The 25610-nt window shown below is 43.5% G+C and overlaps 1 protein-coding gene across 1 annotated transcript; it reads right to left on the bottom strand.

The window, feature by feature from the left end:
- Window positions 1-1020: 1020 nt before the first annotated feature.
- On the bottom strand, window positions 1021-7773 carry LOC133215065 (cytochrome P450 2H1-like). The gene is made up of 9 exons (XM_061358779.1): window positions 7579-7773; window positions 6938-7100; window positions 5369-5518; window positions 3874-4034; window positions 3300-3476; window positions 2777-2918; window positions 2304-2491; window positions 1686-1827; window positions 1021-1257 (listed from the first exon to the last, which is right to left on the bottom strand). The coding sequence occupies exons 1-9, from the start codon at window positions 7756-7758 to the stop codon at window positions 1076-1078; spliced, it is 1485 nt and encodes a 494-aa protein (XP_061214763.1). The 5' UTR covers window positions 7759-7773; the 3' UTR covers window positions 1021-1075.
- Between the last annotated feature and the right edge of the window lie 17837 nt (window positions 7774-25610).

Here is a 25610-nt window from a genome sequence, read left to right on the forward strand (position 1 = left end):
TAGCATGGAGTGCCTTCTTCTTTCTCTCTAGTGAGAAGACTTGTAATAGCTGATCTTCTTTGGCATATGGTGAAAAAACCAGATGATGTTTTCCTATATTGCTCGTTCATTTCTATTTCCTTGATTTTATGACATCTGTGGCTTTTGCCTTTGCAATGCCATTCTACCAACTCATGGTATATCTAGCATGTTAATACTTCGAAAGGAAAGAAAAAGTGCCTGTTTCACGTGAACAGTCCATGCCATAAACAGTTCATTGCCAGTATTATAGATGCTGTCTCATATTACATCACACGGATTCTGTTCTCTGTCTTCACTGTGATCACTGTAAGTTATACATCACAGGGAACGTGATTAATTGGGAAATGCCAGTCCTACATCTGTACCTGTATGCTTGGCAAATTGTGTAAACTGAGGCACAAACTCCAGTTGTAGTGTAACCAAAATCATTTATTGAGCAAGCTTACTGGCTTTTTATAGACCCTTGCCTAGTGGTTATTGTTAGTATCTGTTAGTTTCTTTTTAGTACCTTTTTGGAACATCATACCATTTTCCCAACCAATCTCATTATTGTTCATGTGCCTTTGCTTGAACAACTTATTTGTTCTCAGATGTATAAGCACATTTTTCTGTTACCGCTTTCTGCTACATTATTACTTTCCATTTTCCTTGAACACGCATTCTTTTCTCCCCTCAGTCCACATTGGAGACATTTCATTAGCTCCTAGGAAATTCCCAGGTACAACATTACATCTTTGTCTTCAGTAACTTCTTTGTTTCAGTATCTACAGTTCATGGAGATTATCTCGGTGTTCTAACTTCAACTCCTCTTGACTCCCATGGTTTGCAGCTGATGAGGGTCAGGATGTTTGTGCTGTCATTCAGGTCTGATGGTGCAGCTTCTTCTGCAGCATTCCCCACATAAAAGCACCGTACAGTTTTCTTGATTAAAAGTATTTCTCTCTAGAAAGTATCTAGCACTGATCTGAGTGTTTCAGTCTCGACAGATTACGAAATGACTGTCATTCAACCAGAGCTTTCACGAGTGTGGTATGTGACAACAGTCTTCACTTGGTTAGCGTGGAATAAAAGAGACCTCATAAGGTCGGGGTATACTAGCGGTAGAGGTAATTAATGGGGCAATGTCAATGTCCTTGTGATCCACAACAGGTTTCAAAGTAAAGGTCTGCAGGATGGATGTTAGAAATATGAACAGCTCCATCCGGGCCAGACCTTCTCCTGCACAGATGCGTTTTCCTACAAGTTGAAAATAATAAAATGTGAGGAAGAGGGGGGTATTTTTAACCATTGTTCCATGAAAGTTCAGACATCTCAGAATGGACATGCAGCATTTTGGGTAAAGAAACCAGGGTCTAAGTGTCAAGAACATTGAAAGTGCTCAGTGGGCAAATGCAGTTTGAAGGCTTTGGTTTCTTATTTTCTGCTTGGAGAGAGAGTTGTGTGGATGAGTCCTACTTTGTATATCTCTTACTGTAGAATGCATTGGAGGAATTTCTGTGGTTGCTAAAAAGGAAAGTCAACAGAAACTCTAGTGCAGGGATCAGAGCTGCCCAGAAGTGACTCTTATGGATCACCATACATCACCGTACAGGCAGTAGTCACAGACCCATTGAAGAGATCTTAGGAGAGGATAACCTAGGATATGAAACAGAAAGAGATCTTACCTGCAGAGAATGGCATGAAAAAGTCACTCTTTTTAAATGTACCATTTTCATTCAGGAAATGTCCTGGGTCAAATTTTTCTGGATTTGGAAATTCTTTGCTATCGTGTAGGACAGGAGTCAGCAGAGGAAATATCATTGTGTCCTGAATTAACAAGGAGAGGGAAAAATGTTAAACTTGATATATTTTAAAGCAAAGCAGCACTGAGAATATCCCAGAGCTGAATAGAAGGGTAGTCAAAGATTAACCACTGTAAAATAAGCATTTAGTGACTCAAAATGCATGCCATTAGTATGGCAAAGGTGTGCTTTTTTTTGTGAATTTTAATGGTGAGTCTGATTATTTAATATTTCTTCCAAATAAATTAGAATTTTGGTCATAACTACATGAAAAAAAACCAGTATCAAATAGAAAGCCATCTCCCTCTTCACACACAGGATAAAATGTTCCTTTTATTTTTTTCCAATTTCTTCAGGTACAAGTCATTGGACTCAACAATACCCAGGATTTTGTTGCAATTATTCGAATTCTGAATCAAATTTCAGTGTCTTTGAAAATAAAATAAAATACAGTGAATAGAACATGACATTGTTTTCAAAAGATTATGAGCTCTTTCAGACCTTTGGAATAAAATAGTTTCTGAACTTGGTGTCTTTGATCACAGCATGTGGGACATTAAGTGGAAGGAAATCAATGAATCTCTGGATTTCATGGATCACAGCATCTGTGTAGGGCATCTGGCTCCGATCTGCCATGCAGGATCTTCGGTCTCGGCCAATCACATGATCAATCTCCTTCTGAACTTTCTCTGTTAGGAAATAAGTAAGCGTTGAATGGTCAAGTCCCACACCCGTTTGCCTAAACCTCTCCCCATATTTACAGCAAAACTTGCTTTTAGCGCACCATCAATATAGGAATGTACTTAGTGGTGGTATCTCTTTTCTGTGACTAGAACTTAGACTAATACACATGTCTACACTGCAAGTGAAGGGTTCCTTAGCCAGGGATTTGCTACCACACGTGGGAGTGACAGGAATTGTCCAAAGTGATCCCATTACCTGCTAAAGTTTTTATATATTTCCTTTTCTATTACCTTGTATCTCTGGGTATTTCTGAAGAATCAGAAGTGCATGTCTCAGGGTGGTGCTGGTGGTCCCTGTTCCTGCAAGGAACAAGTCGAGTGTGGATCTGGTCATGGACTCAACGGTGAATACTGAGTGACCATTCCCTTTCTCCTGGAGGAAGATTTGGCAGGATGTTATCAGAATGACAAATCTAAGCAGTTTGTTTAAAAAGGAAAGTTCTCTACCCATAATGTATGTTTTCAAACACATGCCCTTTCACAAATATGACTGTCACTTTCCAGAACACCAGCATTGATGGTATTTTTAATAAATAAAAGTATGAACTGTTTTTAATATGGGAGGAGCATGGAAATCCATCAGCTTTGGACGGCTAGTTGTTAATTCTGTATTTGAAAGTTCTTGATAAGAGAGGGGAGAGGACAGTTTCCCCTTATATTTGCAAAAGCTAAGTGCTCTGCCACAACTGGCAAGAAGGTGGGACTCAAGCGGTGGTTTTCTTATAAGCCCGTAAATCTCTAGCTGTTACATTACCTCGTCCATTTTGTTAAGAAAAGCATCGATGAAATCTCGAGGACAGCTAGGATCCCAGGTTTCCTGATGTTGTGCTATGATTTCTAAAATAAATTTATCAACTTCATCAATATTTTTCAGCATTTTTTGATGAGGTCCTGGTAAAAACTCCATGAGAGTTGGGAAGAAATTGTATAGCTGTAAAAATAAGATGATGGAAAAGCAAACTCCACTTAATGTTCATAGAATAAAATGTTCCCTAACTGTTAACTATGAAAATGAGGCAATTCAACTCTTTTGAAAGAGTTATTATTCAACTGGATTTTAATGCCTTTAACTCTACGGTTTCACTATAGTCAAGGATAGATTTCAGTTGACCAACTTTTGCAATTATACCCTTCTTTGGACGTAAAATGGCAATTTGATAAGGTAAGAAGAAACAACAGGAATTGGTTATTTATCTGCCTTTTTGGCTTTCAGAAAATTTATCCAAATTTAGGAAAATCTACTCCAGTTAAAAATAATAACATGAGTAATTATCCATTAATAAAATATTATCAGCATTAACAAATGTATTCAATATAACTGTACACACCTGTGTTTGTATAGCATTCTGGTACTTAGTGTTTTCTTCTAGCAAATAAATTAAATTTAAAAATTTCTTGTCCTCATAGTCAAACCTATCCCCAAATACAATGGAGCAGATGATGTTGGAGACAGCATGGATCAGGAATCCACCAGGGTTGAAGGGTTTCTCTGCAACAACAAAAAAAAAAGAGGTACAGAATCATAGAATCATAGAATAGTTAAGGTTGGAAAGGACCTTAAGATTGTCATGTTCCAACTCCCCTGCTGTGGGCAGGGGCACCCACTAAACCATGTCTCCCAAGTCTCTGTCCAGCCTGGCCTTGAGCACCACCAGGGATGGAACATTCAAAACTTCCCTGGGCAGCCCATTCCAGTGCTTCACCACCCTTACAGGAAAGAACTTCTTCCTTATATCCAATCTAGACTTCCCCTGTTTAAGTTTTAACTTGTTACCTCTAGTCCTACCACTACAGTCCCTAATGAAGAGTCCCTCCACAGCATCCCTATAGGCCCCCTTCAGATACTGGAAGGCTGCTATGAGGTCTCCATGCAGCCTTCTCTTCTCCAGGCTGAACAGCCCCAACTTTCTCAGCCTATCTTCATACAGGAGATGCTCCAGCCCCAATTATCTTTGTCTTGTTTTCAGTATTTCAGGCATCTTCCCCTCCTCTGACACTACAGAGAGCTTTGCATCCTCTTGAGGCCCAGAGTTCTGCAGTCCTTTGAATGGATGGTGAAGGGCTTATTCAATATTTTTTTCTCTATTTAAAGTGAACAAATTTCCCTCTATGAGTCATTTAAGTATCTCCTTTGTCCTGTGTCAGCAGAACATTGGTCTGGGGGGCTTGGTACCTTTTCAGATGACACAAGTCTGTCTTGTGCCATCTGAACGTACAATTTATTAGAAATGGCCTAAAGATTCCCACCAAAACCTAATGAAACCAGAAGGACTTTGCCTTAGCTATGTCTTTAGGTAATTGCACCCTGTTTATGAAGTCTATCAGTGTAACACCTATTGTATAGCCCTCTCCTAGGGATTTGAATGCCTGTGATTGATTGCACAGCTATCCAGATAGAGTGGACCGAGACCTAAATATCTGTAAATGAGGTCTCTGATCACCCTTTTCCTCAAGATCCACATAGTAGTGCATGATGCTTGGCTATGTGGCAGTCTCCAGCCTTGTCTGCATGGCTGAATTCCACCAACCTCTTGGCTTTGGGGCCAAGCCATTCCCTTTGCCACTTCCAGTCTTGCTCCTCAAACAGAACAGGTTGAAGGATGCTTTCTAACACCAGTCTCCCATATTTATCCCTCCATACTCTCACAGGGTCTTTGACTGACAAACTCCCAGCAGTGGCAACACTGGCTGTTGGAGCAGAGAGCAGAAACTGCAGCCATATGCCCACTTGTTGTGTCATAGATTTGGTGAAGCAGCACTACACCATCCTTGTCTCACTGCAGATATACACAGTGTCCCAGTAAGCACAAAGCCCAGTCCTACCATGTGTGTTCCTGATCCTCTCCACCAGAAAATGAGCTTCTTCCTGGATTTGCTCCTCAATACTCCTCTTCCCCATCCCAAAATCCCTCAGAGTGCTGAGTGCAAATCGCCGGAGCTGCTTCCAGGTCTCCCCATTGCTGGTCACAATACCTGATGAAGGAAAAATAGACCTCCATGAGGAAACAGGTATGTTAGGATGGAAATAAGAAAGTATCACTGGTACTGAATATTTCTTGGCCACAAGCACTGAAAATCAGCACAAAACTTACTCAGAACTGTCCTAGTGAATAAATACATGGCCTAATCTTGAATGTGTTCATGATTGGCACAGCCTATATTCTCTCATCTTTGTTGCCTGTGGACTTCCCAAGTTTGCCAATGACACCAAGCTTTGTGGTTCTTTTCATACACTGTAGGGAAGTAATGCCATCCAGAGGGAAATTGACACACTTGTGAGGTGGGCTGATGCCAACCTTATGAAGTTTAACCATGACAAGTGCAAGGTCCTACACCTGGGTCGGAGCATCCCAGCCACAGCTACAGGTTAGGCAGAGAACTGATTCAGAGCACCCCTGCAGAGAAGGACTTGGGGTGCTGGTCAATGAGAAAATGAACATGAGCTGGCTTCTGTGTGCGCTCGCAGTACAGAAAGCCAGCTGTATCCTGGGCTGCATCAAAAGGAGCATGACCAGCAGGTCGAAGGAGGTGATCCTGCCCCTCTACTCTGCTCTCGTGAGACCTCACTTGGAATATTGTTTGCAGTTCTGGTGTCCTCAACACAAAAAAGGACATGGATCTGTTGGAATAAGTCCAGAGGAGGGCCACAAGGATGATCAGGGGACTGGAGCACCTCTCGTGTGAAGACAGGCTGAGAAAGTTGGGGATGTTCAGCCTGGAGAAGAGAAGGCTACATGGAGACCTCATAGAAGCCTTCCAGTATCTGAAGGGGGCATATAGGGATGCTGGGGATGGACTACTCATTAGAGACTGTAATGACAGGACAAGAGGTAATGGGTTAAAACTTAAACAGGGGAAGTTTAGATTGGATCTAAGGAAGAAATTCTGTTAGGGTGGTGAGGCACTGGAATGGGTTGCCCAGGGAAGTTGTGAATTCTCCATCCCTGGCAATGTTGAAGGCTAGGTTGGACGGAGCCTTGGGTGACACAGTTTAGTGTGAGGTGTCCCTGCCCATGGCAGGGGAGTTGGAACTAGATGATCTTAAGGTCCTTTTCAACCCTAACTATTCTATGATTCTATGATTTTCAGAAACAGGAGAATGAACCTAAGTCCTTAGGGGCACATTTGATGAGCAAAATTTTAGCCAGAATTGGAAGCATGCTGAAAATGGAAAGGCACTCAGTGAAACCAGCCTAGGACCTCAGAGAGTTCTCCAGGGGACCACTTTACTCAAGGGTCCAAGTCATGAGTTGGGCTTTTAGTCTTTTATTGCTAAAAGTAGTAAATGAAATCCACCGTTCCCTCCTCCACTTCCCTCTCTGCTGTTCCTCCTCAGTGTTGCTGAAGCTCTGAAAGTCTTAGCTTTGTGTGCTAATGTGACTGGGGACATACCTGTGCCTTTGAGAAGTCTTCTAAGTAATGGTAAGTTGCCTCTTCCGCTGAAGTCATCTGCCTGATCAATCAGAGCTTCTTTCACAACATCATAGCCATACAGCACCACAATCTTTTGTGGGCCTAAATATATTGTGAAGATAGGACCATACTTCTCACTAAGCTGTAGGAAAGAGCAACACAAAGAACAGCATACCACAGTTGCCCCTAAAATCTCCCGGGCCCCAGACCTCTGGAAAGTGGATGAGTAAATAAGTGGAGAATCACTACAGCCTTGTACTGATTAAGAGGATTTGGGGCCAGGAGGAACATTGTGAATATAGCAAGAGCAAGAGCATGAACAGCTTGACTGCAAATCTACTGCAAATTGCAGTACTGCCATGAAGTCAGCACAGGACTCATCATTACTATGATTATTGCAAATATATAGCCTTAGACTTGCACTACATAAACTTAAATATTATATTACTGGAATATATAAACTTCAGAAGCATACATTTCTGGGAAACCTTTTGTTTCTCTTTGAGTCGGACATTTGGTCAATGCAAATTAAGCTTGTGAATTAAATTGACACAGTCGAGACCTGACTTTGTTTTATATGCAATGGAGACAACATAGGAACGAAGGAAATAGTCCCTTACCTTTCTCAAGCTCTCAGGCAAGTTCTTTGGGTTCAGCTGGAATATGTTTCCAGCAAGGGGGAGTGCAAAAGGACCAGGAGGCTGCTTCCCATTTTGTGAGATGTTTCTCCATGTGGTGACGAGAAGAAGATACGAGAGGCAAATCAGCAAGAAAATAGTGGTCATTCCCAGGAGCTCCATGGTGGGCTGAGGAAGAGAAGTGTCAGAAAAGCCTGATGTTGGACCTGTAAATCCATCCCCATTTATATGCTGTGAATTGAAAGCACATGGATGAAATTAACCAATAGTTCCTTCCTATTCCCTCTGAGATATGAGATTACTTATTAATCAGCTCAAGATAAGAATGAACAAACTACAATGAACTCCTTGTTTATATAATTTTGTTTACCTCTTCACCTTTGGGTAATCATTCATGCAGGACTAAAGAAGTCATGTTCTAATTCTGTCCAACAAATTCCAAATGCCCAGCTGCTATGCATGTGCTTAAATTCTGTTTGCCCTCATGCCTAGACTGACATCTGTCAGCCCCTCTAGTATCTGAGCACAGTGGAGGGAGGTGCTGTGACTGAAAAAACGAGTCACCCCCAAGTTTTTCTGAGGCATTCCCCCTCTATTTCTAGAATGAAATTCTGCAATTGTAGCCAAGTCACACATGCAGATTTTGAGGAGTACACTCATCCTGACCTAATCTGATATTTCAACCAGACAAACCATACTGTCTACAGCATTTGAAGGGTCACAGATTCTCCCCAAACCATATATCCCTGCATCAACCTGCAGTCTCCTTTCTGATGATACGAGAAACCAGTTGAAGATCCATAGAAGTTGTAATGATCCTTAGAAGTTGTGAAGGTCCGTGAAATATAAAGGCACTCTGAACAAAGCTTAAAATAAAGATTTATTTAATTAATATTATGTAATAGAATGTAAATTCTTACATAAATATTATGATTCCCACTTCTTCTCCAACAGGAATCCAACCCCCTTCAAGCAGGGTGAGAACTATGTATGTTTTCTGGTAGAGAAGTAGAGCAGATTGAGTCACTTGAGACCAAAGATCTGATCCCAGGACTCAATTACCAAATGTTGTCTGTACATCACGGCCTATTTTTCTCCACACACTGGAGAGGGAGCTCATCCAGACTTTCAGACAATTAAGTCAGATGAGACAGATCCTCATGCAAATGACAACATCAGGGACCATTTCAATTCTTCTGAACCAGCAAAACAGGCTCTGCCACCTGCTAGCACTCATCCCATGCCACTACATCTTTTATGATACATAAACAAAATTATACTCACCCCTTTGGTTTTATGATATTAGAAGGAATTCTTAAACTTATAAAAAGATACATATATATGTGTGTGTATATATATATATAAAGGAATATATTCCTATCTATCATATATCAATATATCTATCTATCCATCTATAACTTTTTTCTCTCCCAGATAATAAAAGACATTTTCTTTCCTGCATCATCTCATTGACTTAGAACTTGCATCCACATTGTTTCAATCAGTTGGTGAGTGCTCATGTGTGCACTTCCATGTGTACAAAAATAGCCAGATATACTGTGAACACCAGACTTTGTTTACTACTGAGCTGTCAAAATGGGACTTAAAGGATGGACAGATTTTATCTTTAGCCCAATTAGCTGAGGACTAACCGATCCTACAGCAGCAAGGAAAGAAATATTTCCCACCTACATTTAGATATTAAAAAGCTAGGTGTACAAAGCAGCTAGCGTCCCCTGTTAGAACGGAAACAGTGCTACTTCCAGAGGATGGGTCATCTGACTGTTCTTATGCTCCTGTGTTAATGTGAAATGAGTCAGTCACTGAAAAAGTTTATTTGTTGTCCCCTGACTAGAAAGGGAGCCTCAGGTGACTTGTCTAGTATTGTCAGGTATGTGTCTAATTGCTAGGGATCTGTTTTGAGGCAGATGACACAGTAATTCACTGTGCATCTCTCCTGGTCCTGATGATGCTCTTTATCAGCAACAAATTCCACAATTTCTGGCACAATGGGCACTGCTCTGAGTACTGCACGCAAGGTAACTGAAAACCAGAAGTGGGCAGATGAGTGAAATCGAGATGAGCCTTCTAGGCTGTGTCTGAAGGAATGATCATATCACTGAGAACAGTCATTTTTATTGTCATCAAGGGGGGAAAAAAAAAAAAAGCTTTCCACGAAGCCTAATGCATTGGAAAAGCAGGATGTTGTTCGCAGCATCACTCCCACATCCGGACACAGCTTTTTTACTGCTCATCTAATTACTCGCGTAATCCCTGAAGGGTTTGAAATATGTGTTGGGATAAAGGCAGAACTCCCTAGAGAGGTCTGTGAGTTTCACTGGATAGAGATTTAATTGCAAAGGTCTGGAGTCACCTTTGATTGCAGAAACATAGGAATTATTTGAGTATGAAAGGCTATTTGAGAATGAAAGGATCATTTGAGTACAAAAGCTCATAGGAGTATGAAAGTCCCATCCTGAGATAGTTCACATTCACAAGAAGCACTTGAAAGACTTTGCTTGCTTCTCATCGAGGTATAAAAGCAGATCCTGGCGCCTCTGTTCTTGTTATGAAATGGCATCATTCTCTGGGTCCGCCTGCTAGTTTGAGCTCAGATTGACAGGGTGAGATGCCTGATCTTTCAAAATCCAGGCTTTCCTCTGAATGTCTTTTGGAGGCTGCTGTTTTACTGGGCCTGCCTAGAGGCTTCTTTGGCCCAGCTCCTGGGGTCCCATCCTGTGTTTTTATGTAGCACTAAAGCTGTGACCTTCACTTGCTGTTTAGTTCACCTGCTTCTGCTCTATTCCGGATTGGGTCTCTGTGAAAAAAGACACCTTCTTATCCTCAAAACAGCTCCAGCACAATCCAATACATAGACTCATACCAGCTGCTATGAAGAAAACTAGCGCTACTCAAGGCAAAAACAGCAAAGCAGATTGGCAGAGTAACCTGTGGAAATCATCTTGCCTGTTCTGCTGCAAATAACAACCTCTCAGATACTAAACTCAGACTACTTTCAAAGAGAACTTTTTTGTGCCTTATCAAAAATCACAGTATCAACCTCTGCCTTACTTCTGGCAGCAATTTGACAAAGGATCTGCTGTGATCAGCAGGAATTAAGGTTCAGTGTTAAGTTCAGCATGCAAGAACTGATTGTAACAACACCCGTATTTGTAACATGCTACAGCTAGTATAAGAGATAAGATGCACACCACATCATTAGTTTTTAGATCACAGAAATGACATTTGACCAGCTAGCTCAAAAAGCTTGGTTAAATATTAATGTATGAACTTACAGGACTCAAGACATAACTCAGTTGAAAAAAGATGAAATCTCTGAAGTTCTTTAGTCATTTGCAAGACATGGCAAATTGCTTGTTTAGTCTCCAAAAGGTCAAGGAAGTTAACCTGACAGGAGATTTACTTTTATAATGTATTTTATTCTTATTGTTACTTATAATAGTTACTTATGCTAATGGTGAAACCTGCTTTAGATAGCCGTGCTTGAGCAGGTGATTTGGACTAGATCATTTCTCCTGCCAACCACAGGCTGCTTGGCCTGTCCTTCCCTCCTGGATAGCCTTCTTATACTGAAGGAGGCCATCCCTCACATCAAGGTCTGGCATGGCATGTGTCCCCACCACACAACGCCTACTGGGTTGCAGCCAACAGCACAGTTAAAGGTTCTTCTTGGTGGCAAACGTGGAGGCCAACCCAGTCTTGGTTTTGACTATGGTAGGAGGCATTTGGCCAACCTAAGTCCTTGCACCTTGTTTTCAATGCAGAATTTCACCTACCTGATCCAGCAACAAGTTGGTACTATGGAAAACATACACAGATTTACATTAGCAGTATAACTACTACAGGGTGCAGTAACAATTTGAAGATGCTGGTGGCAGTGGGGGACCAGCCAAAGAAAATTCCCCTCCAGTGGGGTTCTCCCACCCTCTTAATTTGTTCCATTACCTGCTTTATAACACTACCATCAGATTAGAATCTTTCTAGCTTTTTAGCATTTTCTAGCAGCTGCTGTAAATTTGCATGCTCTAACATCTCCTTTACAAGTCACAAATCCATACAATACAAGGTGTAGTTCTTATCGGCGACTGGGTATTAAATACTGGTGTTTTATACACAAAATCACAGCCTCTAATAACAGCTACTTTGCAAGCACACATATTCAAGTCATTACTTTTCAGTTGCCCCCAAGTGATGTTTTGCAAATCACTCATCTTTCTCTTTCTCTGTCTCATTCCACTCAGGGTCTTCAAGGTCAGCTCCTGCAGCTGAGGCATCGGGTTCTTCAACTTGTCTGTCCAGCTCATGATATGGCTTGACAAACTTTGCAGGCAGCCACCATGGACCTGTGGGTAGGAGGACGCAAACATACCCCTCCCCCAGGATATTAGTTCCACTGGCCCTTCCCATATCTGCAAACCCAAAGGATCACAATATCACATTCAACTTTAAGCCACAAGGATTTACACCTGTCCTGTGTTCAGCAGTAGCAGTCGTTTTTCTCCTTCTTAGTAGCTGGTGCAGTGCTGTGTTTTTGACTTTCAGCCTGGGAACAGCGCTGATAACATTGATTTTTTTAGTTGTTGCTAAGTAACATTTACGCCGGCCAAGGACTTTCTGAGTCTCATTCTCTGCCAGGGAGGAGAGGAAGCCGGGAGGAAGCAGAGACAGGACATCTGACCCAAACTAGCCAAAGGGGTATTCCATACTACAGCACGTCATGCACAGTATACAAACTGGGCGCTTGAAGGGTTAGGTCACTCCTCAGGTTGAGCTGGGTATCAGTTGGCGGGTGATGAGTGGTTGTATTCTGTTCTCTTGTTATTTTCCGTATCATTATTATTATTGGTGGTAGCAGCAGTGATTTGTGTTATACCTTAGTTACTGAACTGTTCTTGTCTCAACCTGTGGGAGTTACATTCTTTCGATTCTCCTCCCCATCCCTCCGGGAGCAGGGGAGGAAGAAGAGGGGAGCGAGCAAGCAGCTGCATGATTCTCAGTTACCAGTTGGGCTTAAACCACGACAGTTCTTTGTGGTGCAGAACGTGGGGCCTGAAGGTTTGAGAGAATGACAGATCTGACCAGGGTTTGCCTAATTGTATTCTTCTTAAGCATTTATTGTTTCTGATTAATAGTTACTTGTCACAATGCTGATTTATAGGCTTTCAAAGTTGTTGCTCTGAATCTCAGAGTTTCAGCATATCGTACCTTACTTACAGCCAGTATTTGTTATTTTTGTCTTTATTGGCTGGGGTGCTTGGGCTACGGTTCTTGTTTTGCTGTACTTTATGGTAGTGGCTTGTAATACAAGGGACTCACTGATTATGAAACTGATCTGGCTTGTGTTTCCAGTGTGGTCACCACCTCTATGCTTTGGGAGGTATATAATGGAAGTGTTCAGCAATTACACATCCTCTTTTCCCTCCTCAGGTGGTCAATGTATGGAGACATTCCCAGCTCCCCCACCAGACTACTTGGAGCATCATTTCAGAGTTCTGAAAGTTATGAATGGCCTTTGGGTACCCTTAAGACCTGCGTGCTAATTGTGATGGGGATCACCATGTTGGCACACATACAGAGTGTGTTTTACTCACGACCATTTTGTCTGATCTTGAAAGTTAAGAAGAGTCAGGTTTGGGTCTTGTCTGGGGTTAGATGACGATATAGGAAGACCAAGAGAATTTCCCCGAGTCTGGACAGTCATGAGTGGCAGGGTGTGCTATAGTATGGGCAAGTATCTAGCCCAGCGGGCTCTTAAAGTGCTTTGGAACTTCACCACTGACCAAGTGCAAAATCCAGAAAAACTAGTAAAACACTTAAATAAGGTGTGCTGTTATCCTGGTCATACCAGAGAGGGGCAAATCATGCCAATGTGCTGGGTTTTGGCCTATGCTTACAGAGTGCTGTTCAACACTATCCCGCATCTTCAAAGGGAAAAAAAGATGTCTCCGGATCTAATTACAAAGCAGCAAATGCAGCTACTCCAAACTCGAAATGCAGCAGCTACTCAGTCTCTGACTACAACAGAGAACATAGGTACTCTGTCTTCAAGCACAGCAACTATATCAACCCCAGTGACAAGTACAGCAGCTACGCAAACCCTGACAGCAACAGACAATGCAGCAATGCAGCAATCCCCAAGCACAGCGGCTGCACCAACCCCCACAACAGATACTGCAGCTGCTCCAACCACAGTGATAACCACTGCAGCTAAACCAAAGGACCAGTTCTTGACAATATTGTTGCCCTTGTGCGCAAGGGGAAAAGCAAACAAGAGGCACAAAAAGCAACCCATACAGTGAAGAAAATGAAGAACCAGTGCACTTACTACATGGGACAGCATCTGAGTGAGAGTTATTATTAGGTAGATTAGAGGAAGGGAAAGAGGTGACTTCTCGACCCTGGACCTCAATCAAGTTACAGAATATGCAAAAAGATTTTACCTGTCATCCAGGGGAGCACACAATCACCTGGTTGCTCCAATGCTGGCACAATAGGGCCAACAGTCACGACCTAGAAGGTGGTGAAGCCAAGCAGCTGGGATCACTTACTAGGGAAGGGGGAATTGACAATGCAATTGCAAAAAGAAAACAGTCCCTCAGCCTTTGGAGGCTGCTCTTGGCAGCTGTGAAAGGTTTCCGTACTAGGATGATGTTATGAGTCATTCAGACAACTGGACCACGATACAGAAAGGCATGCCATCTCTGAAGGAATCAGCCATTGTAGAGATGACCTATTGCAGGCTGGATGCTGGGAATGCATCCATAGAACCAGATGAAGTCGAATGTACATGACACATGTGGTGGAAATTCACACAGAATGCACCATCATCATATGCCCACTGTTTGGCAGCAACAACCTGGAATGACATATTACCACAAAAAGTGGATGAAATGATTCATAAACTCTGAGAGTTCGAAGACAATCTCAAACCTTCCATCATTTCAGCTGTGGAAAAAATGTCTCAGGAGTTCAGACAATTGAGAAACGATCTACCCGATCTATCCAGCTCCCCACGTGTACCAACCCATGTCTCAGCTATTAACAAAAGGCATCCAACTGCTTGAGAGAGAAGATACTGGAGGTACATCCCATGGGCGACCCTATGGTTTTACCTGCGGGATCTTGGAGACGACATGAGAAAGTGGGATGGAAAACCTACCTCAGCTTTGGAGGAATGGGTGCGTGAATTGAAGAGGAGAACAAAGGTCAAGGTTGATCACCCCATGAAAGCTGTGGCTTCAGCCTCTGGTGAGCAGGTTCCCAGATGGAGTGGAGGCACTGTTTTTACTCCATCTCCTGTGCAAATGAAGTTGCTAAGACGCTGGCCATCATATTTGAAAAATCATGGCAGTCAGGTGAAGTTCCTGACAACCGGAAAAAGGGAAATATAACCCCCATTTTCAAGAAGGGGAAAATGGATGACCTGGGCAGTTACTGACCAGTCAGTCTCACCTCTGTGCCTGGCAAAATCTTGGAGCAGGTTCTCCTGGAAGGCATGCTAAGGCACATGAAAAACAACAAGGTGCTTGGTGACAGCCAGCATGGCTTCACCAAGGGGAAATCCTGCCTGACCAATTTGGTGGCCTTCTATGATGGGGCTACAGAACTGATGGACAGGGGTAAAGCAGTTGATGTCATCTACCTGGACTTGTGTAAAGTGTTCGACACTGTCCCACACGACATCCTTGTCTCTAAATTGGAGAGACATCAATTTGACGAATGGACCACTCGGTGGATAAAGAACTGGCTGGATGGCCGCTCACAAAGAGTTGTGGTCAATGGATTAATGGTCGGCTGGAGACCAGTAACAAGTGGTGTCCCTCAGGGATCGGTGTTGGGACCGGTCTTGTTCAACATCTTTGTCGCTGACATGGGCAGTGGGATTGAGTGCGCCCTCAGCAAGTTTGCTGATGACACCAAGCTGTGTGGTTCGGTTGATACGCTGGAGGGAAGGAATGCCATCCAGGGGACCTTGACACGCTTGTGAGGTGGGCTGATGCCAGCCAAGTGCAAGGTCCTACAGCTGGGTCAGAGCAATCCCAGACACAGCTACAGGCTGGGCAGAGAAGAGATTCAGAGCAGCCCTGCAGAGAAGGACTTGGGGGTGCTGGTCAATGAGAAAATGAACATGAGCTGGCTTCTGTGTGCGCTCGCAGTACAGAAAGCCAACGGTATCCTGGGCTGCATCAAAAGGAGCATGACCAGCAGGTCAAAGGATGTGATCCTGCCCCTCTACTCTGCTGTTGTGAGACCTCACTTGGAATATTGTTTGCAGTTCTGGTGTCCTCAACATAAAAAGGACATGGATCTGTTGGAACAGGTCCAGAGGAGGGCCACGAGAATGATCAGGGGACTGGAGCACCTCCCATATGAAGATAGACTGAGAAAGTTGGGGCTGTTCAGCCTGGAGAAGAGAAGGCTGCGTGGAGAGCTCATAGCAGCCTTCCAGTATCTGAAGGGGGCCTATAGGGATGCTGGGGGTGGACTCTTCATTAGGGACTGTAGTGGTGGGACAAGGGGTAATGGGTTAAAACTTAAACTGGGGAAGTTTTGATTGGATATAAGGAGGAAATTCTTTCCTGTTAGAGTGGTGAGGCACTGGAATAGGTTGTCCAGGGAGGTTGTGAATGCTTCATCCCTGGCAGTGTTCAAGGCCAGACTGGACGAGGCCTTGGGTAATATGATTTAGTGTGAGGTGTCCCTGCCCATGGCAGGGGGGTTGGAACTTGATGATCTTAAGGTCCATTCCAACCCTAACTATTCTATGATTCTATGATTCTATGAATTCATCAGGTCCAATGGACTTGTGCACGTTCAGGTTCTTAAGATGGTCTCGAACCAGATCCTCTCCAACACTGAGCCCAAGGTCTTCATTCTCACATTCTCTGCGTCTGCCTTCCAAGACTTGGGTGGTGTGCTCAGAGCATTTGTTAGTGAAGACCGAGGCAAAGAAGTCATTAGGAACCTTAGCCTTTTCCAAATTCTGTGTAGCCAGCTCTCTTGATATCTTCCAGAGAGGGCCCGCATTGTCCCAGGTCTGTCTTTTATTTAAATAGTACCTGTAGAATCCCTTCCTTTTCTCTTTCACATCACTAGCCAAATTTAATTCTGACTGGTCCTTAGCTTTCCTAACCTGTTCCCTAGATCCCAGACAGCATCCCACAGACAACATGCCTCAGCTACAGGAGCTGACCTTGAAGACCCTGGGTGGAATGAGACAGAGAAAGAGGAAGACGAATGAGTTGCAAAACTTCACTTGGGGACAACCGAAAAGTAATGACTTGAGTATGTGTGCTTGCAACATAGCTATTATTAGAGGCTGTGATTTTGTGTACGGAGGCAGCGCTGATGAAAGCGTTCCAGGAGTCGCAGCTGATGACGGTAGATGACCCATGATTCAGACCCATATAAAAGAGTAGACAATACAATGGCTCTGTAGACACTGATCTTTGTACTTTTCTTCAGGTGTTTATTACACCAGACTCTTTTATGGAGTTTTCCAAAGGCTCTATATGCCTTTGCTATTCTGTTGTCTATCTCTTTGTCGATCGTGGCATCCGAGGAAATGATGCTTCCCAGATAGCTGAACTGCTGAACTGTCTTAAGGTCTGACTCGCCGATGGTAATATGGGGATGGCGATAATCTTCTTGGGGTGCAGGTTGGTAGAGGACTACTGTCTTCTTCAAGCTGACTTCCAGCCCAAAAACCTCAGCCGCCTCTGCAAAGCAAGATGTTAAACGCTGCAGAGCTGCTTCTGTGTGGGCAACAAGGGCGGCATCATCAGCAAAGAGCAGTTCACGGACAAGATGGTTTAGGGTCTTAGTGTGGGCCTTCAGTCGCCTTAGATTGAATAGGCTACCATCGGTACGATATCGAATATAAATGCCGTCTTGTTCGTCGAGGTCTGCTGTAGCCCTTTGGAGCATCATGCTGAAGAAGATTGTGAATAAGGTTGGTGCGAGAACGCAACCTTGTTTCACACCACTGGTTATTGGGAAAGGCTCAGAGAGTGCATCACCATACCTGACTTGGCCTTGCTGATCCTCATGTAACAGAATAATCATTTTGAGGAACTTGGGGGGCCAACCTAATCGTTCTAAGATCAGCCACAAGCCTTTCCTGCTCACAGTGTCAAAAGCTTTGGTGAGGTCAACGAAAGTTACATATAACCCCTTATTCTGTTCTCTACACTTTTCTTGCAATTGTCTGAGAACAAATACCATGTCTGTGGTACTTCTATTAGCCCTGAAACCACACTGACTTTCAGGTAGAAGTTCTTCTGCGATAGCAGGTACTAGTCTGTTCAATAGTATTCTTGCAAGAATTTTACCAGCAATGGAGAGCAGAGTTATACCACGGTAGTTTGAGCAGTCTGACTTGGCACCTTTTTTCTTATACAGAGTGACGATGATTGCGTCACGAAAGTCTGACGGTATTTTGCCTTGTTCCCAACAGCACACAACTAGCTCATGAAATTTAGCCAATTCTAAACATCCATTGGACTGACTATGTGTCTAATGTCACTGTCCTCGAACAGGCAGGGGTCACCAGCATCGAGGCCATATTGCTGAAACTGCAGCTGCGCTGGGCAGGGCACGTCTCTAGAATGAAGGATCACCGCCTCCCCAAGATCGTGTTTTACGGTGAACTTGCCACCGGTAGCCGCAAGAGAGGTGCCCCAAAGAAGAGATATAAGGACTCCCTGAAACAATACCTTAGCCTTGGCCATATTGACTACCATCAGTGGTCCACCTTGGCCTCCAATCGGGAGACTTGGAGGCACACCATACATAATGCCACTGACTCCTTTGAGAGTTCACGAAGAACTAGTCTCGAGGAGAAAAGACAACACAGGAAGAATCGTGTCCCACCTGTTCCACCCAAGGAGACCTTCTGCTGTGCTTTTTGTGGCCGGATTTGCCTATCCCACATTGGCCTTCTTAGTCATCAGCGCGCTTGTAGTAAGCGTGGGTAAAGCCCTTCCCAAATCTTCGTTCGCGAAGTCAAGCCATGAGTGAGTGATGATGATGATTTTGTGTATAAACCACCTGTATTTATTACCCAGTTGCTGGTAGTAAACTACACCTTGTATTGCATGGATTTGTAACTTGTAAAGGAGATGTTAGAGCATGCAAATTTACAGCAGCTACTAGAAAATGCTAAGGCAGAAGGCAGAAAGATTCTAATATGATGGTAGTGTTATAAAGCAGGTAATGGAACAAATTAAGAGGGTGGGAGATACCCACTGGTGGGAAATTTTCTTTGGCTGGTCCCCCACTGCCACCAGCATCTTCAAATTGTTACTGCACTCTGTAGTAGTTATACTGCTAATGTAAATCTGTGTATGCTTTGCCATAGTAGTGATTTGTTACTGGATGAGGCAGGTGAAACTCTGCATTGAAAACAAAGTGCAAGGACTGAGGCTGGCCAAATGCCTCCTGCCATAGTCAAACCAAGACTGGGTTGGCCACCGCGTTTGCCACCAAGAAGTACCTTTAGTTCTGCTGTTGGCTGCAACCCAGCAGGCGTTGCGTGGTGGGGACACATGCCATGCCAGACCTTGATGTGAGGGATGGCCTCCTTTGGTATAAGAGGGCCATCTGGGAGGGAAGGACAGGCCAAGCAGGCCGTGGTTGGCAGGAGAAATGATCTAGTCCAAATCACCTACTCAAGCAGGGTCATCTAAAGCAGGTTTCATCATTAGCATAAGTAACTATTATAAGTAATTATAACAATAAAATATATTATAAAAGTAAATCTCCTGTCAGGTTAACTTCCTTGATCTTTTGGAGACTAAACAAGCAATTTGCCAAGTCTTGCAAATGACTAAAGAACTTCAGAGATTTCATATTTTTTCAACTGAGTTATGTCTTGAGTCCTGTAAGTTTCACTGTTTCTGTGCTAACAAGGGAGGCTAGCTGATTTGTCCACCTAGCTTTTTAATATTTAAATGTAGGTGGGAAATGTTTCTTTCCTTGCTGCTGTAGAACCTTTTAGTCCTCAGCTAATTGGGCTAAAGATAAAATCTGCCGATCCTTTAAGTCCCATTTTGACAGCTCAGTAGCAGACAAAGTCTGGTGTTCACAGTATATCTGGCTATTTTTGTACACATGAAAGTGCACACATGAGCACTCAACAACTGATTGAAACAATGTGGAAGCAAGTTCTAAGTCAATGAGATGGTGCAGGAAAGAAAATGCCTTTCATTATCTGGGAGAGAAAAAAGATCTAGATAGATAGGTAGATAGATTGATATGATACGATATATAAGAATATATTCCTATATATATATATGTACATTTATATCTTATAAGTTTAAGAAAGTCTTTCCAATATCATACCACCAAAGGGGTGAGTATAATTTTGTTTATATATCATAAAAGATATAGTGGGATGGGTTGAGTGTTAGGTGGCAGAGCCTGTTTTGCTGTCTCAGAAGAACTGAAATGATCCCTGATGTGGTCATTTGGGTTGGATCCATCTCATCTCACTTAATTGCCTGAAAGTCTGGATGAGCTCCCTCTCTATTATGTGCAGAGAAATAGTTCAGAGGACACAGACACCCATTTAATGCTCACCCACTATCAACAGGTGATGGACAGAGATCCAGGTGTCTGAGGTGAAGAGCAGGAGAGTGGTCATTCTGACCAAAGCCTGTGGGGACATGGGGAAGGGGAATTCTGTGGAGCAAGAACTACCCAGGAAACATAGAAATGGGGACTCCTCACCCCTTCTGGGGATATTGGCTTCTCAGCTGGAGGTGGGGAGGGTTGGGAGAACACAGGGAAATGAAACCAAAATAAAAGCAAGTTGTTTCAGATGAGCTGTCCAGCGAGATTCTCCTACAGAACAACTCTGACCCACACCCTTTTTCTTGGCAGCATTATCTACTGCATTGTCTTTGAACACCAGTTTCATAGACAGGAAATAGGTGTTCTTTGTTAATCAGAGCTAAACTTAGAAATAATACTGCTTGGCAGTGATTCCCAACCAAAGTGAGTTTAAGGGCAATTTCATGTCTCTTTCTCGTTACACAGAGATTTTCTTCAGTGACAAAACTAATTGTTTATTTCAGTAACGTTCCTATTCTGTTCCTTAAGATGCAGTTGTTATCAGCTTCCATTCTGTACACTCCAGGTCCTCTTCTCTTGTTTGTTTGTTTCCCTACTGGGGCTTCACTTGGTCTGAATTAACATTGCTTTAGGACTATTACAAGTCTCACAAAAGTGAGCTTTAATAACATTCATTAACCTTACTAGCCAAAGAGCAAGTCATATTCTTGACACTTAAGCACTGTATAATTTTCACCTATTAAATTCTGTGTCCTCACTTTGTAACTACTTCAATGGTTTATTTCACTACAGGTTTCCTGAAGCCTGATTTATGCTACTTATTAATTGTCTAGTTTAGGAAATGTTTACCTGTTACTTAGACTCTTTCCCATGCTTAAAGAAGGCATCATCTACCCAGGCCTGGCCAGCATCATACCTGAGTGCCTGATGATCACACAGTGCCTTTCACATCCTCCTGTACAATGATGTAGAAGCTCCCCTGACTTTGTCTAGTCATCTTGCCATAATTACAATGTTCAAATGTGCTCCAAGAGAGGATCAGTGTCTCTCTGCATAAAGTCACAGAAAAAGGTAACATGCAGCCTAATGCCCTGACATTACTAAGGCTCTTTTTTTCCTTTGAAGTTTCCTCAGCAGCTCCTTATCCATCCAAGGAGGTCTCCTGGCCCTCCTGCTGCACTTCCTTCTAGTTGGTTGCAACACTCCTGAGCTTGTAGGAGGTCATCCTTGAATAACAACCAACAGTCTTGGGCCCCCCTGCCCTCTAGGGCCATATCTCATGGAACCCTACTAAGCAGGTTTGTGAAGAGGCCAAAAGTCTGTTCTCTTGAAGTCCAGGGTAGTGAGCTTGCTCCATGCTTTTCTCACTGTCCTGAGGATCTAGAATTCCACCATCTTATGATCTCTGCAAACAAGGCTGCCCTGGAGCGTCACATTTCCAACCAGCCCTTCCCTGTTGGTGAGAACAGTGTCAAGCATGGCACCTCTTCTTGTCGGCTCCTCTATTACTTGCAGAAGGAAGTTGTCTTCCACACAATTGAGGAACCTCCTGGACTGCTTGTGCCAGGCCGTACCATCCCTCCAACAGATATCAGGTTGGTTGAAGTCCGCCATGAGAACAAGGGCCTGTGAGCATGAGGCTGTTCCTATCTGTCTATAGAGTGCTTCATCCGCAGCTTCCTCTTGATCAGGCAGTCTGTAACAGACCCCCACAGTAATGTCTCACATCACTCTTCTCCCTTCAACCCAGACCCACAAACTCTCTGTTAACTGATCACCTGGCCCCCAACAGATTTACATACTCTCCAGCCTATCCCTAATATAAAGGGGAACTTCCCCTCCTCATCTGCTGGGCCTGTCTTCTAAAGAGCCTGTAACCTTCTATTGCAACACTCCAGTCATAGGAGCCATTTCACCATGTTTCTGTGATGCCTATTATATCATACCCCCGTAGATATGCGCACATCTCTAATTCCTCTTGTTTGTTCCCCATGCTACGGGTGTTTGTACAGAGGCATCTGAGCCGAGCTCCAAATGAAGCCAGCTCATTGGCTGGAGCAGCTGGAATATCTCTGCATTGCTCCAAGCATTTATTATAGGTGCTGGCAACTGACTGGGTGTTTTGGGATGGAATGATGCCCCCTCCCCCAACACATTTAGTTTAAAGCCTCCTTGACCAGTCTGGCAAGCCTCCTACCAAAAGTGCTCTTCCCCTTCTTTTATCAGGCCAGCTCCACCAGCCCCCTGTAGACCTGCCCTACAAATTTGGGTCCCATGTTCAAGACACCCAAACCCCTGAATATGACACCACCCGTCAAACCATTTACTAACCTGGCCAATCCTCCTAGCCTTTTTAAGGTCCTACTTGTGGCATATCTACAAGGGACACCAGATCTCTATCCTGTTGAAGTGAATGGCCAAAGTCCCCATGATACTGTTGAGACTGGGATTTGTCCTTTGCAGTAGCTCTGCATGAGAAGGGACTCCTTCTTCCACCATATTAGCATAAATACACAGAACTTCAATTCAGGGGAACATTAGCCATATCTAAGAGATAATACAAGCTGCTGAAATTCTGAATTAATGATCAGAGCTGATTCCAAGGGAAAGCAGACCAGCAGGCATCCCTAGGGACAAATCCATGATTTGCTGAGGTGTATATAAGGGCAATCTCAGTGCTGTCAGCAGTAAAAATCTATCAAAGAAGAAAATCCCATCCACATGCTTACACACGCTCTTAGAAATGCTGTAGAGAGAGCATTCCCTTTACCAGGAAGTAAAGATTTATAATGTTGGCAAAGGACAAGAAAGAGGTCTAAGAAATACTGAAGGTGATGAACCTGATGTAGCAGCAGCAGAGGGCAACAGAGCTGCTCTCATCACTGTGGTGGTCAAGGGCAAGTAGTGCAGGGTTTCTTTCACCTGCAGCATGTTCTCCTGTTGTAGTGCATTAATGATCATCTTGGTCACATGGTTCAATCTGAATGACACCGCTCCACACAAGCAGTTATCCTGCAAGAGAGCCTGAACATCAACCACCAGTAGCAGCAAGATGCCATCAACTTTATCACAGTATCACAGTATCACAGTAGGTTAGAGATTGGAAGGGACCTCAAAAGATCATCTAGTCCAATCCCCCTGCCGGAGCAGGAACACCTAGATAAGGTTACACAGGAACTGTCCAGGCGGGTCTTGAATGTCTCCAAAGAAGGAGATTCCACAACCTCCCTGGGAGCCTGTTCCAGTGTTCCGTCACCCTCACGAGAAGAAGTTTCTTCTCAGGTTCAAGTGGAACCTCTTGTGCTCCAATTTGTACCCATTTCCCCTTGTCCTTTCATTGTTTGCCACTGAGAAGAGCCTGGCTCCATCCTCGTGACACTCCCCCTTTATATATTTATATACACGAATAAGGTCACCCCTCAGTCTCCTCTAAACATTATGGAGAAAAGGACACAATTTGAATCTTACCTGTTACGGCAATGAAGGGCAAAGATCTGCCTTCAATAACCTTAGTGAAACCCATCAGACTCTAAAGGAATGTCAGGAGCATTCCAGCCTTTGGAATGGAAAAATGTTGCATTTACTGATCCTATCAATTTCATTTGCTTTGTGAATGACTGAAGAACAGGTTGATGGTTTAACTTTGCATTGGGAATAAACAAGTGAAAATTTCCAGCTTTAACTGCCTGAAGTTTGGAAAACCAAAAATACTCATCTAAAATATATTCTAAAATGCCTCAGAAGATGTGGCATGGAAATAGCATTTGTTACTAATACAAAACATATTGCTCGTAGGAAACCCATTTTTACACGCACTTTTTTGCTGGTGAATATACTCAGGTTAATCCATACCAAAAGGAAAAAATAAAACCATAAAAAAGTAACTCACAGAAAAGCCACAGACTCATAACTTTTGCCATCCTGTTTCTTTTCCAGCTGTCCAAGGCTTTTTCCTTATTTGCCTGATACCTCTTATACTGGCTTCTCCTTTTAAAATGTGCATTTATAAACAGTGAAGTCCTAAGAAACTACTGTAGTCTGACTTGGCCATCTCTTCAGTACAAGGAGTTGTTGCTTGTTAGACTGGCAGCATAGCCTTCAAAGATCCAGGAAGGCGGAGTTAAACATTTGGCAGTGATGCAAGCTCCTGCACCTGGGTTGGAGCAATCCCAGGCACAGCTACAGGTTGGGCAGAGAAGAGATTCAGAGAAACCCTGTGGAGAAGGACTTGGGGCTCTTGGGGCTGTTGGTCAATGAGAAAATGAACATGAGCCGGCTTCAGTGTGCACTCATAGCCCAGAAAGCCAACCATATCCTGGGCTGCATCAAAAGGAGCGTGACCAGCAGGTCAAAGGAGGTGATCCTGCCCCTCTACTCTGCTCTTGTGAGACCTCACTTGAAGTATTTTGTGCAATTCTGGTGTCCTCAGCATAAAAGGACATGGAAGTGTTGGAACAAGTATAGAGGAGTGTCACGAGGATGAGTAGAGGACTGGAGCATGTCCCATATGAAGATAGGTTGAGAAAGTTGGGGTTGTTCAGCCTGGAGAAGAGAATGCTGCATGGAGACCTCATGGCAGCTTTCCTATGACAGAAGGGGAGCTATAGGGATGCTGGGGAGTCCCTTCATTAGGGACTGTAGTGACAGGACAAGGGGTAATGGGTTAAAATTTAAACAGGGGAAGTTTAGATTGGATATAAGGAAGTTTTTCACTGTAATGGTGGTGGGGCACTGGAATGGGTTGCCCTGGGAGGTTTTGAATGCTCTATCCACAGTGTTCAAAGCCAGGTTGGACAGAGACTCGGGAGACATGGTTTAGATGGCGATGTCCCTTTCTATGATTGACAACACTTGTTCCCAGGAGCCTCTGCTGTAGGCTGCTGTATGCAGGCAGCCAAAGGCCTGGATTAACTTTAGAGTTAACCCTGATTAAGTTAAAGACAGGTTAAACACGTTCACAACCTGTGTGGCGGAAATTTACACAGAGTGCACCATGATCATATGCCCACTCACTGGCATCAATGACCTGGCATGATGTAGCACCACCAACAATGGATGAAGTGATTAGTCAGCTCTGAGAGTTCGAAGACAATCTCAACCTTTCCATCATTTCAGCTGTCAAAAACTGTCCTGGGAGTTCAAACATTTGAGAGACAATCTATCTGATCAATCCAGCTCCCTACATGTACCAACCCACGTCTCAGCTATTAAAAAAAGGCATCCTACTGCTCGATAGAGAAGATACAGGAGGTGTAAGACACGGGCCACCCTATGGTTTTACCTGCGGAATCAGGGAGAAGACATGAGAAAGTGAGATAGAAAACCTACCTCAGCTCTGGAGGAATGGGTGTGTGAATTGAAGAGAACAAATGTTCAGAAATGATCATCCCATGAAATCTGTGGCTTCAGTCTCTGGTGAG

This window comes from Neopsephotus bourkii, unplaced genomic scaffold (assembly GCF_033783945.1).
Source record: "Neopsephotus bourkii isolate Nb327-2 ecotype Australia unplaced genomic scaffold, CSIRO-AGI_Nbou_v1 NB_951, whole genome shotgun sequence".
NCBI classification, from domain to species: Eukaryota; Metazoa; Chordata; class Aves; order Psittaciformes; family Psittacidae; genus Neopsephotus; species Neopsephotus bourkii.

What these genes read in the sequence shown, in the direction of transcription:
- LOC133215065 (XM_061358779.1), bottom strand. Translation starts at nt 7,758, where the DNA reads ATGGAGCTCCTGGGAATGACCACTATTTTCTTGCTGATTTGCCTCTCG. An exon ending in GAAACTATTTTATTCCAAAG is followed by an intron (nt 1,828 to 2,303) that starts GTCTGAAAGAGC and finishes TTGTTAATTCAG; the next exon opens with GACACAATGATATTTCCTCT. An exon ending in TTTCATGCCATTCTCTGCAG is followed by an intron (nt 1,258 to 1,685) that starts GTAAGATCTCTT and finishes TTCAACTTGTAG; the next exon opens with GAAAACGCATCTGTGCAGGA.